The following is a 12,310-nucleotide window of genomic DNA, read 5'->3' as shown; positions in this document are numbered from 1 at the left end:
ATGTCATGTAGTGTTAAAGCGCTTTGAGTGGTCGGATGACTAGAAAAGCGCTATATAAGTACAGGTCCATTTACCATTTACTTCTGGAAGCCAGAGCAATACCACCAACTGGGTTTTCGCACTGAAGCCCTCAAAAAAATCCGAGAGGAATTCTTGGAGAAAAAGTCTTTATGTATCCCCCAACCACCGTATGCACACACACACACACGAACACACGCACAGAGATCTTAATCCATGAAATGACTTTGATGCTTGGCTGATTCCAGTAGGCTTAACCTGTTGACAGACACCATGGCAACTCTGCCGCCTGTCACACTGCTGGAGATGAATGCCCAAAGCCTCCTGCATACAAATGTGCTCTCTGGAGTCAAGAAACGCTTTAGAGGTTGAGAATTGTCTTGAGCCAAATGTTCCCTTCTCCTGCCAAAGAACCCAAAAGTTACCCCTTTGATCTCAGCCTTTTTCTTTTCTTTTTAATGTGAAGAAACCCAATCAAGACAATGTTCATGACATTGAAGCATGACACAACTGATATATACATTACCATTAGACATAAGATATGTCCATAGTTTTACACTTTTCAAATATTATGTAAAAAGATTTTTAAAAAATGATTTTTTTTCTGGGCTGCTTGGTGGTGTAGCAGGCCTCTCTTGCTATGAGGCGCCTCACAGCTAGAGGCGCCTGGTTTTAGATCTTGGTCTGGCAGGTCTTTTTGTGTGGAGTTTGCTTGTTCTTCATATGTGAGCGTGGGTTCCATCCAGGTTCTCCAGCTTCCTCCCACAGTCCAAAGACATGCAGCTCAGGTTAATTGACTCTAAATTGCCCGTAGGTGTGAATGTAAGCGTGCATGGTTGTCTGTCCCTTGATGGACTGGAGACTTAAACCCTGCCTTCGCCCAGTGACTTTCACGGGTGCACAATGTTAAGAACCAGGTTCAGACCACACAAGCACAGAGATCAGTATAAGGCAGTTTATTTAGTCCCAAACCAAAAAGTGTGGAGCCCGAGGTCCGACACAGAATAAGCAGTTGCACAACGTGGATCCCGTGGTCTGACGTTGAGCCGCGCAAATCGCAGCGTGGCTCGACGCTGGAGGCTGGTGTGGCAGGCGGTGGTGTGGAGTGGGGGAGGCAGCCAACGGGTACTCTGGAATGAGGAGAGAGGGAGTTAGTGAACAGCCATAGCAATCCGAAATGATCTCACAGAGCGGCAGTGGTGACTACCGGGGTAGTGGACGCAACAGACTGACTATGCTGCCGGTGATTGGTCTTGAGATTGGCTGCAGCTGTGCCTGGCTGCAGCTGTGCCTGGCTCGGGGGTGTGGCCAAGAACCCTGGAGGCAGGACCACAAACATGGTACAAACAAAACAAACAAAGGGATGACAGACACATGAGGTAAGAGCCCTGGGAGAACAGAGGTAAACACACAATGGGTTAGACAGGGATCCTGACAGTGAGAGCTGGGATCAGCTCCATCACCCTGCGACCCTAAAACAGGATAAGCGGTTCGGGTAATGGAATGGATGGAATCATGATTTCTTGCAAATAAACTATTTAAACTTGGTTGCGTTGTAAGAAATTATAATTACTATGAGCTATTGCGGGGTCACTGATGAAACGGTAATTTTTTTTGTGTATTATGAGTATTGACGTTGCTTTGTGGATATATATTTGGGAAATGTTTCTTCTAGAATTAAACTGAACTATAATCCCTTCACGCGTAAACATTAACGTCTGATTAACTGATAAAAAAAATAATCCTTCGGTGCGGCGCTAATGTCACTGTTATTATGTTAATTAATAGCTTTATAAAAAAATATGATATGGAAAACAGAGGAAATGAGTGACATGAAATTAAAAAGAAGATTTAGTTCTTCCCTTAAGTTTCACTTATTCCTCTCAGTCTACATATTTATTTAATAAATGAAAAACACAATGTTTTTTTGCTTTATTTATTCTTTGGCCTGGTTATGCTTAACAAACTCTGAGCACTTTGTTTTGAATGTACGCGATGAAATGTTTCACTGTTTCAGATTTTAACACCATAAGCAGCCTGTCACTTCTGCCTCCCTGGTAACACTGTCGCCAGATCCCTCATGGCAACACACACACAAGCCAAAAGAGACGCTCGCGAAAGTACACACTGGTGTTTACCCCACTAATGACAGCTCCAGCTGTGTGCATAGTCATTACCAGAAGCCATCATGGTGCGAGGGTCCGCTTACTCGCCTAATTAGTCCGCTGTGTGTGCGTGTGCGTGTGTGTGCATGAATGTGTGCGTGTCATAGTTTGGTTTGTGTTTGATATTCAAAATGGAGATCAGATTGTGTGTGTTGTCGATATCTTGTTTGTTAAAGGAGCAGTTAGACCAGCCTTATGGACTATGGAGCGATAAACAGAAATGTTTAGAAAATAATACACTTTTCAAAGTTATTCTGTATTTTATTTTTGTTCCCACAACATGCAACATTCTGATCATGAAATAAATCCCATTAGTTTTGGCATAAACTCCAACTTCTCACCCCCGCTACCCCCCCAGGCCACACGGTGCGTAACATCCAGGCCTTCTCGGTGCTCCAGAACGCCTTCCTGCGAACGAAAACCAGCCGCCTGGCGTCCATGCTGCTGGACGCCATCGGAAACATCTACTCCGGCGAGCCTGCCAACTACTTCATCCTGGAGTCGCAGCACACCCTGTCGCAATTTGCCGAGCGTGTGGCCAAGCTCCCCGAGGCCCAGGCTAAGTACTTTGAGCTGCTGGAGTTCGTCGTCTTCAGCCTCAACTATGTGCCGTGTAAAGAGCTGTTCAGTGTCAGCGTGCTGCTCAAGTCCAGCACGTCGCACGCCTGCAGCATCATCGCCGTCCGGACGCTGCTGAAGCTCTCCCGGCACGACGCGGTGTTCAGCGACGTGCTGCGGGAGGTCGGACTGCTGGAGGTACTGGTCAACCTGCTGCACAAGTACGCCGCTTTGCTCAAGGACCCAGCCACGCAGCAGCAGCCACACAATAATGACCAAGGTGAGGTTGTTGTTTTTTTAAAGCAAATCTGTTACAAAGCTGCAGCAACGATGACGCCTCCCCGACTTTATTCGTAACCACTTTTCTTCAGGTGGGTTGTTTTAGACTTGAATCATAGATGCAGCAGCACGAAAATACACAAATTAGTCTGCCAATGCACACAAAGAAGTCAAATCAACAACATCCAGTAATGACAGAGCTCATGACGACACAACAAATTTGCATCATACAGCAAGAAATTTAAAAAAAGAGCCAAACTAGTCCTTAAATACACTGATCAAAAACTAAGACCACATTAAACCACAAACGATGGCCAAAAATATACTTTTATTCAAATACAGCTCAAATCATTTTGGCGTTATTGCCCCATGGCCATTTTAATGACATCATTACGATGCTGTTGCACGCTCTCAAACCTCTCTTCTTTTCAGCCGACTGTAAAAACAACACTGTAGCAGAGGAGCAGAAGCAGCTGGCCTGGCTGGTGATGGAGACGCTGACGGTGCTCCTGCAGGGCTCCAACACTACCAACACTAATGCAGGTAAACACAGACATACTATGCCAGACACATGATCAATGGCGTGTTACGTACTAAATCCAGGCAGAGGATATTGTTTTAATTATGTGGTGACGATAATGATGCTTTTTATGGATTAATGCGGGGGAAGGAGACACGCCAGACCTCAATAAGTAACTTTCAGGTACACTTTCCAACTTCCAAATTCAATAAGTAGGAACAACAAAGAAAGAGAGGCTTTGGAGGACAGCTGAGCTCACTGCCAAAAGGTCTCTGTGAGGTTGGATTGTGCAAACAACTCTCCACAGCAGAGGGGACACATTGATCTGTTAAACTAGAGTTCCCCAGAGTACAAGGCATTCCTGATGACTAGGGTTGGGTACCGAGAACCGGTGCTAATGTGGCACCGGTTCCAAGACGTCCGGTACCTACCCGACCGAAACACAACGCGGATTTCGGTGCTTTTTCGGTGCCTGAGCCGATTTAAATACTTTTTTTTTTATACTACTCTGTAAAGTTGCATAGTATACCGATACTAAAAAGGTAGTGCGGTACCCGTGCGTTAAAAACAATAGGAGTTTGCATATTTTTAGTATCGATACTTAAATAAAATAGCGCAGATCAGGGCGCAGTGACTGTTCTGCTCCCTCTCATGTTGCTGCATGCAGCGGAGCTCAAGGGGGCGGGGCTACCAGCGCGCACATGCACAAGTCATCGCTGGGGAGACGACATGAGTGCAGGAGCTTTTGCCGTCCTATGCTTGTTGAAACAGAGCTGTAGTCCAGTAAAGCTCTCCAGTTGATAATAATGATGACCTGTTGTCCAGTAAAGCAGCAGTTTGTAGAATCCAACCGTTTCTGAGTGGAATTCTGTTGCCAACGCTCCCTATCAGGCCACCTTAAGCTGGTCTGTTCTTTTTTAAAATAAATAAATACATATATATTGTTTATAGTTTGAAGTTAAAACGTTTGAAGCTGTAGTTTGAAGTGTTTTGTATGTATTTATATTTATAGTATACTTTAAACACTTAATATATATATATTTATTTGAAGAAAAAATGGCCTTGGCAATAAAAAAGTATCGGTTTAGGCACCAGGAATCAATAAAATTTAAGATTTTTCTTAAACCAGCCTCCCTCATTACCCGGCCTCCTATTAACTGTGTGTGTGTGTGTGTGTGTGTGTGTGTGTGTGTGCATGTCTGCGTGTGCGTGTGTGCGTGTGTGTGTGATCGGTATTGGATTAAGAGCGCACTATATTTAGAATGTTTTCAATGCTAAAGCCGCTGTTTGTGCTTTCTTCAAAGCCACAAGGCTCCATTGACAAAACCAGTAGTTTCCCCCCGCAGCACACGGTAGTTGCTGGTCTGATGCTCTAACTCTGTCGGTTAGTTAGTTTGTGTTTAGGATTTTAAAGGGTTAGTTTAGACTCCCCAGTGTCACACAAACTACCTGATCGACCACAAACACGGTGCAATGTGACCTAACATCATTAAATATCTGACGAGAGTACAATGTGTTTGTAGTGTGTTTTGGTTCTGATGTGGAGAGATTTGAAGCGTACTGAATACACAGATCAATCAACAGCAGTATATGCATAGTTATTTACTGTGTCCAGTTAAAAAACAACTAGCTGTATATAGAATACATTTTCCTCCTCCCATCTCCCAGCTCTGTTCAGGGAATTCGGCGGCGCCCGCTGCGTCCACAACATCGTGAAGTACAGGCAATGTCGGGAACACGCGCTGCTCATTATCCAGCAGCTCGTTCTGTCACCCAGCGGAGACGACGACATGGGGACGTTGCTGGGCCTGATGCACTCTGCACCGTCCAGTGAACTGCAGCTGAAGACTGACATACTGCGGGTAATGACACACACACACACACACACACACACACTCTTTCTCTGTCTGACACACTCAATCATTCCAACGCTTTCAAAAAACATTCAAAAAGATGTTGGCACTGCCAAACATTCAGTCGCAGTGAGAACAACAGAGTGTGTCATTTTCAAAAAACAACGTGCATTTGAAGCTCTACATACAGTAATTGCTACAAATCTGGGGTGCCAAATTTAAGGTGCACATGACAGCACACATACACAAGCATGCAGGGTTAGAGGGCAACGGCTCATTTTCTGCAGCATAATTGCATTTTTTTTTAAATTTCTCTCTTAGACGATGTGATTCTCACATCTTCTAAAGGCTTCGGCGGGATTAACCCGTCAGCACTTTGCTCCCCCACGTCACTAATCAGAGATTTCAATTATTATTATTATTGATTTATTTTCCTCGCTCATTCTCAGGGTTTACGGGCCGTCGACAGTAACGCACCGCAGACACACAAATGGATCTTAAAATTAAGCTGACTGGCCTTGTGAAAGTACACAACTAACCGTGTAATCTCTGTCAAAAACGGACATGCTGCATCTTATCTTTGAGGCCTCGCGCGGCTGGTGAAGTTACTTTTACCAGCACATAGAAACATAAAAATTAGCTTGCTGTTAATTTCCCAGCTTGGAGGACGTGAAGAGGATGTATTTAACATCCTGTGATTGGTTTCAACCTAAAAAAAACTCCACTGTGCTGATTCATGCAGTATTTCCATGCAGCAGGAAACAGCTGGCTCAGCTGTGCAGCATCTCTTTGTTTTTACTTCTCTTTTGTTCCTTCCTCCTCCGCCGGGATGCGTCATTATATCTGAAACCAACCCACTTATTTAGCTCCATTATGGTTGCCGGTATAATGAACAATTTCAATGTGGAAGTGGGCCAAAGGGAACTGACTCCAGGGTTATTAGTTTGTATCGTGATGTCAATGCAATCAGGATATTGCTCATTTTAAGGATTATTAGTTAAACATCTTGTGCATGGAAGTTCATTATAGAAAAGATAGTTTAGCAATTATTATTTTTTTTAACATTTTAACTCACGGTCTAGTTATTAACACATGCTAAAGAGCTAGCTACCGCAATATCATCTTCAATGTTTTACTGCCCTTTACTTGTGCATATTAAACTGACATCTTAAAGTTTGTGTTCACCAAATTACAAAACAAAATGTCTCATTAACTCCTTGTGTTGTGTAGATATGCAGTTAGTCGTTTTTTGTTTTTTTTTAATCTGGTTTTATCCATCTCTGAGATGAGGTCGAGCACTTTTTATTAAGACTTTAATTCAGCATTAATTTCAGGAACAGTGTTCCTATAATGCCACAGACCTTTTTTGTCAACAGATTCCATTAATCTTTTTTTTTACTGAAGAAACCGTCCTCGTTAAAACAGTTAACCATGAATTTACCTGCATCATTATGACCACAATAACACAAACATGTATTCCCCCAATTATGTAGGGTGATAACATCATTAAATATAACAATTCAGAGCTTCGACACAATTCCAGCTCTACATCACCCTTTGTAAATGCTTTGAGAATTACACCTTTTATTTTTTTCTGTTGTGGTTTAGCAGCAACAGAAGTTACAGAAAGCCAGGAGCTTCATGTTCATGTCAAGATATATTCTAACTATCTAATCAAGCCGTAGGTTTTTGTGCCATTATTCCAACGAGAGATGTTTTAGGGTTAGGTTGCCCCGCCAAAAAAAACTCATATCCAGGTTACAGTTTGATGTTTTAGTTTATGTGATGTAAATCATAAAACTTAGAATAATGTAGTGGTGGGAAAAAAACAAGAAGAATCATGAGGAACAAAAGAGGCAAGCAAGAGGCTGTCAGCAAGACATCTTCACAATACAAGATGAGACCACAAATATATACAAAAGAGTAAACGGCTCATTGTTTCTCTTTCTCCAGGCTCTGTTAGCGGTGCTGCGTGAGAGCCACCGGACCCGTACGGTGTTTCGCAAGGTGGGCGGCTTTGTCTACCTCACGTCACTGCTGGTCGCCATGGAGCGCTCGCTGTGCCAGCCGCCGCGCCTCGGCTGGGAGCGCGTCAACCAGAACCAGGTCTTTGAGCTCCTGCACACTGTCATCTGCACGCTCACCGCCGCCATGCGCTACGAGCCCGCCAACTCACACTTCTTCCGCACGGAGATCCAGTACGAGAAGCTGGCCGACGCTGTGAGGTAAGGTTGTCTTCTTCTCAACCAACATGGCTGATTTTTAAATGTGGCAACTGGCTTTTTCACCGTTAAAAGGCCTTCTTGGCCACATGCCGATTTGATCAGCACAAGCTAGTAGCTGGTAGTTTTCTTTTTCCTTTTTCTTCATGCCTACCATTGTCATTCTTAGGCTGCTAGGCTGTTTCTCTGACACCAAGAAGCTCGGCCCCACGAGTGTCTTCCCCTCCAACGCTCAGCCCTTCCAGAGGCTGCTGGAGGACGAGGCCGCCCCCGGAGGCTGTGCGGGGGACAGTGTCTGTCCCACGCTCAAGCACTGCAGCAAACTCTTCATCTACCTGTACAAGATGGCCACCGACTCTTTCGACAGGTCAGAGGGCTTAAAGCAGTGGTTCTCAACTGGTCTGGCTCCGGGACCCACCATCACCCTTAATGACTGGCTCCGGGACCCACCATCACCCTTAATGACAAGCTGCGACCCAAATCGAGGAACATTCTCAACATCTCTAATGTATTTAAAGAAAAGATGGTGCAGTTTGAACCTGAGATAGTACACTGAAAAAACATTGGAGTGCCATTTACTTAAAAAAGTCAAAGTAACAATTTCCACACAGAAATTGTAAGTAATTTTCACTCACGCAATTCTTAAGTTAAGTTGACTTACTACTAAGACTGTTTTTTCATCCAAAATGTTCAAGTAAATTTGAACTAAAAATTACTTCCTGAGACATAACATTTACTCAGTCTCTGATAGTAATATTTACTCAGCCTTTGACAGTAATCTTTACGCATTTGATAATACTATTTACTCTCAGGCTTCAATGAAAAACCCCTGTTAACGCAATTTAATAGTTTATGGTTATAACTAGCTTTTCTTAACTGTATTGAAAAATATTAAATAACATTTACATAAGTCATCCATCTACCACTGCGCTACACCTATATTCAAATATAAATGTATTACATTAATAATCGGGGCTAAATAAGACAGGAAAGCTTCCACAAAACATGAAATGACAGCTGCTTTTAAACTACAGCACATTTATTTGTCAACACTTGGAAAGAGGTAACTGTTTACAGACATGCACTAATACAACTTATACAGTCTTGAGAAATGTTTTCAGGACATCAAGCAACATTAAGAAAGAGCTTCTGAAACATTTCAAATGTTTCAACTTTGGTGGGTAAGTCAAGTTCATTGCAAAGATAAAGCACATGGACAAGGGGAAGCCTTCCTGGGCTGCATTTCCATGTAGGACAAATATCTTAGCGAGATGATGAGCATAGTCCTCTTAGATTGTATCGTCGCTAATATCCTGTCAAAAACATGTGAATTAGAGGTCAGCAGAAGATAGATGTTTTCTATTAAGTTTCTGATTATTCTCTGGGTTGATGTAGCCAATTAAAAAGGTCTGATACAGATACAATAGGGCAACAAAAATAAGATTCTCACAGCAAGACATTGGTTACATGCTGGCAAAGTATTTAAGTATCTACGGATTGATTTAATTTTACATTTACGTTTATTATAGTCAGAATAATTATCAGAACACCCCACATTTTCTGAATTTACCTGGTATTGATGGAGTTCCTCTGCAGACTCTCCAAATAACTCCATCCAGCAGTGAATAATGACGTCTTTTCTGCCCGCAACACATTGCTGTTAAACAGACCGAAGTGAATTCAGCTTGTCTGAAGTGACTTTGTAGGATATCAGGAGGAATGCCCATGTTTAAACTGGCATATGGACGTATATCAATAAAAATGTTTTTATTGAAGACATTTCTGTAAAGCAAGCAAACAAACAATTATCATTATTATTTATGTCAATTGGATGTGTTCTTAAAATTGAGCAGTGGTGGGGGAAACCAACAAAAATGTGTAATGTGTTCAAATCAAATTTTTAAACTTCATCAAGCAGAGTGAATCCAACACTGGCCTTTATTTTAGTCCCTGCAACGCATTCTTGGTCCAAAATATCATCAAGACTTTGGAAGTGCTTCTCTCCAGATGAACTGTCCTTAATTCTTCTGAACTCCTCTTTAATCTGAAACAGAAGAGGAAAAAAACCAACATGATCAAGATGATCCACCTTGCTCAAACAATTAATACAGTAGTCCTTCCAGTAAAATGTACTATTGAGCAACTACACAAACTCCAGCCTCCAAATGACAATATATGTTAACCAATGCCTCTGTCAAACAGCTTTAACTAAAGAAATAACGTTAAGACACACCCATGAAGATGTTACCGTTACAGTTAATGTTACATTCTCTGTTTGTACCTGTGTGTGTTGGGCATGCGCATGGGTGATCTCTGCGCTGTCGGCACAAAGCTCACTGCGCCAAAAACGTTGCCACATAACGTTGCGGTGTGAGCCACGCAGTTAACCAGCACATAGCCTCACTAGCTAACCTAAACTGACCCGGTCACGTTCCTGTTAGCGTTAAGTCTCCAGTGCTTCAACACTGACTTTCACTGACGGGTAAATAAGAATGTAAAGCATCACTCCCTCCAGGAAATACACAACAGCTTGTTTCTTTTACGGGCGACTCAATCAACACTATAGTCATCGATCCATCGTTGAACTGTTCAATACATTTCAACATACACAAAACAAGTTGGCGTTCACGTTACACAATAAACTGTTTGCATGTAAATATGCACAATGAATCATTAACATCAACAACATACCTTGCTGGCTCCACACAACCGAGAGGGAAATTGGTCCACTTGGATAACAATAATCTTTGACAAATCAACATTTTGTTGTTACTTTAACTTATATATTTGAGCGGAGTAAAACTTCTACCACTATAGATGTCTTCAGGAGCTTGTCACAACTAAAAGCGTCCCAAAACAAATGTCAACTAAAATAGGGTTCCTATCAAGTGTAAATACAAACAGAATCAATATACAAGTTTTACACATAATAGTAATATGTAAACAAGCCTATTACATAATTACATAAATAATATTCATTGAAGTTTAATAAAGGGATAATTAAACATATAACCTACCCCAGTAGCCTCCGTAGATGAACTTTCTCTGGACAGGTTAAACTCAACCGTCCTTTTCCAAGTTTCTTCTCTTGACATCTTGCTGAAGAAATTCTTCTCTGACGTGAGTGACGTCATCCCCTGAGCGTGCGCAAAGTTGCCAGTTTCACTTGTATTACCAAGTAAATGTTACTTTGTTGTGTCAAGTTGTTCAGTCAATCCAGTAGTTTAGTGAATATTACTTGGTGTTAATGATGAAATGTACTTATCAAAATAGGGATTCATAATTACAAACAAACGCAAAGTAACACATTAAATAAAAGGTTCCTTTTAAAGTGAAAGGACTGAAATACTAATTTATTGGTGAGTTTATTCATATAATCAAGGAAATAATTACAAGGCCCAAAAATATTTTTTTTCAGTGTATGGAGACAGTAGGGTTACATGCTGGGTGTGTGTGTGTGTGTGTGTGTGTGTGTGTGTGTGTGTGTGTGTGTGTGTGTGTGGGGGGGGGGGGGTGTTGAAGGTGCATAACAAAAAATAAGATGAGTAACAGAACCTAAACTAACTGTGTGGCCCAGGTGCATAATAGTCACATGGGAATAAGAAACAATATCAGTATAATCCTTTAAAGTATTTACATGTTTGTGCCATGCAGTTGAATTACACTCAAAAACGTCTTCGTCTGTGAGAGAGTAACGCAACGTCCCCTTGGTAACGGGCCGCACAGAAAGAATGAAAAAAAAGGAAAAGAAACCAAAAAAAACAAGGCCGGTTTTATTTTGAAAAATGACCAGATGCATCCATCTGTGCGTCTGAGCCTCTTACTCTTGACACATGTGAAGATGCTGTGTGAGAACGTTGCCCCAAAAATGAAACTTAAATGTACGTTTCAAGTCTGCCGTAGAGCCAGTGTTCTGGATTAAAATCAAAGCAGAATGTCCTAAAATCGCCAAAAAACTCTAGCATCAAAGGGCAGCCTAGAAGCAGATCCACAGTTCTCTCGCTCAGTCCACTTCTTTGTCCGTCACAAGAAGCTTCTCCCTTTTCCGCTCCTCTCCACCTCCTGAAGATTACAATCAAAAGCAGCTTCTGTTTTGCGGAACACATGTATCAATGGCGTCTCAAACCCTGCCTGCTGTATTAAACTGGAACGCCATGTGTCCAGCTTGTGTTAGCTCTGGCTGCATGCTCTCTGATCCCGTTTCTCCTTTTAGCATTCCACTAACAGCCTCTTTCTTTTTTCCTTCTTTCCTTTCTCTAACCTCTGGTGCTGTCTGTCTGGCCGTTCATCATCGGCCGTGTGTGTCTGTGTGTGTGTGTGTGTGTGTGTGTGTGTGTGTGTGTGTGTGTGTGTGTGTGTGTGTGTGTGTGTGTCTGCACGCGCGCGCGCACAGTCGTGCGGAGCAGGTGCCTCCCTGCCTGACTCATGAGACCTCGCTGCCCTCGCCGTGGGGCACACCAGCACTCGCCAGGAAGAGGTAGCTACAGCGTTCTACCGCTTGTTTTTTCTCTCTCACCCTGATCCCATCTCTCTGCAATTTCCTGGACCTCAATCGGCACAAATAGCACCCTCTAGTGGCTCAAAATGTTTGCTAACCCCTCAAACGTTCGAAAATAATCTTTTTTTTCGCAAATTATGAAAAAGTACACGTCGTTACTTGAACATGAAACAGGCTTCCACGACACTTCACAGGTG

At 42.5% G+C, this 12,310-nt stretch overlaps 1 protein-coding gene across 6 annotated transcripts in view; it reads left to right on the top strand.

Annotated features, from left to right (window-relative positions):
- Positions 1 to 12,310, top strand: part of wdfy3 (WD repeat and FYVE domain containing 3) — a 123,865-nt gene that overhangs the window by 48,519 nt on the left and 63,036 nt on the right. For 5 of the 6 annotated variants that reach the window (XR_011080188.1, XM_068604549.1, XM_068604548.1 and 2 more), the window contains exons 9-14: positions 2,542 to 3,021; positions 3,453 to 3,563; positions 5,209 to 5,402; positions 7,347 to 7,618; positions 7,785 to 7,982; positions 12,009 to 12,092. Coding sequence is in view for 5 of the 6 variants with exons in the window: in XM_068604549.1 (XP_068460650.1) it covers positions 2,542 to 3,021; positions 3,453 to 3,563; positions 5,209 to 5,402; positions 7,347 to 7,618; positions 7,785 to 7,982; positions 12,009 to 12,092 (1,339 nt within the window). In the remaining variant the exon portion in view is untranslated. The remainder of the gene's footprint in view (positions 1 to 2,541; positions 3,022 to 3,452; positions 3,564 to 5,208; positions 5,403 to 7,346; positions 7,619 to 7,784; positions 7,983 to 12,008; positions 12,093 to 12,310) is intronic. The other variant, XM_068604550.1, reaches the window with a different exon arrangement.

Source organism: Clinocottus analis, unplaced genomic scaffold (genome assembly GCF_023055335.1).
Source record: "Clinocottus analis isolate CAN_PGR_092001 unplaced genomic scaffold, fCliAna1.0.p SCAF_7, whole genome shotgun sequence".
In the NCBI taxonomy this organism is placed as follows: domain Eukaryota; kingdom Metazoa; phylum Chordata; class Actinopteri; order Perciformes; family Cottidae; genus Clinocottus; species Clinocottus analis.
The sequence above is the reverse complement of the archived record's forward strand: the minus strand, read 5'-3'. Positions and strand labels throughout refer to the sequence as shown.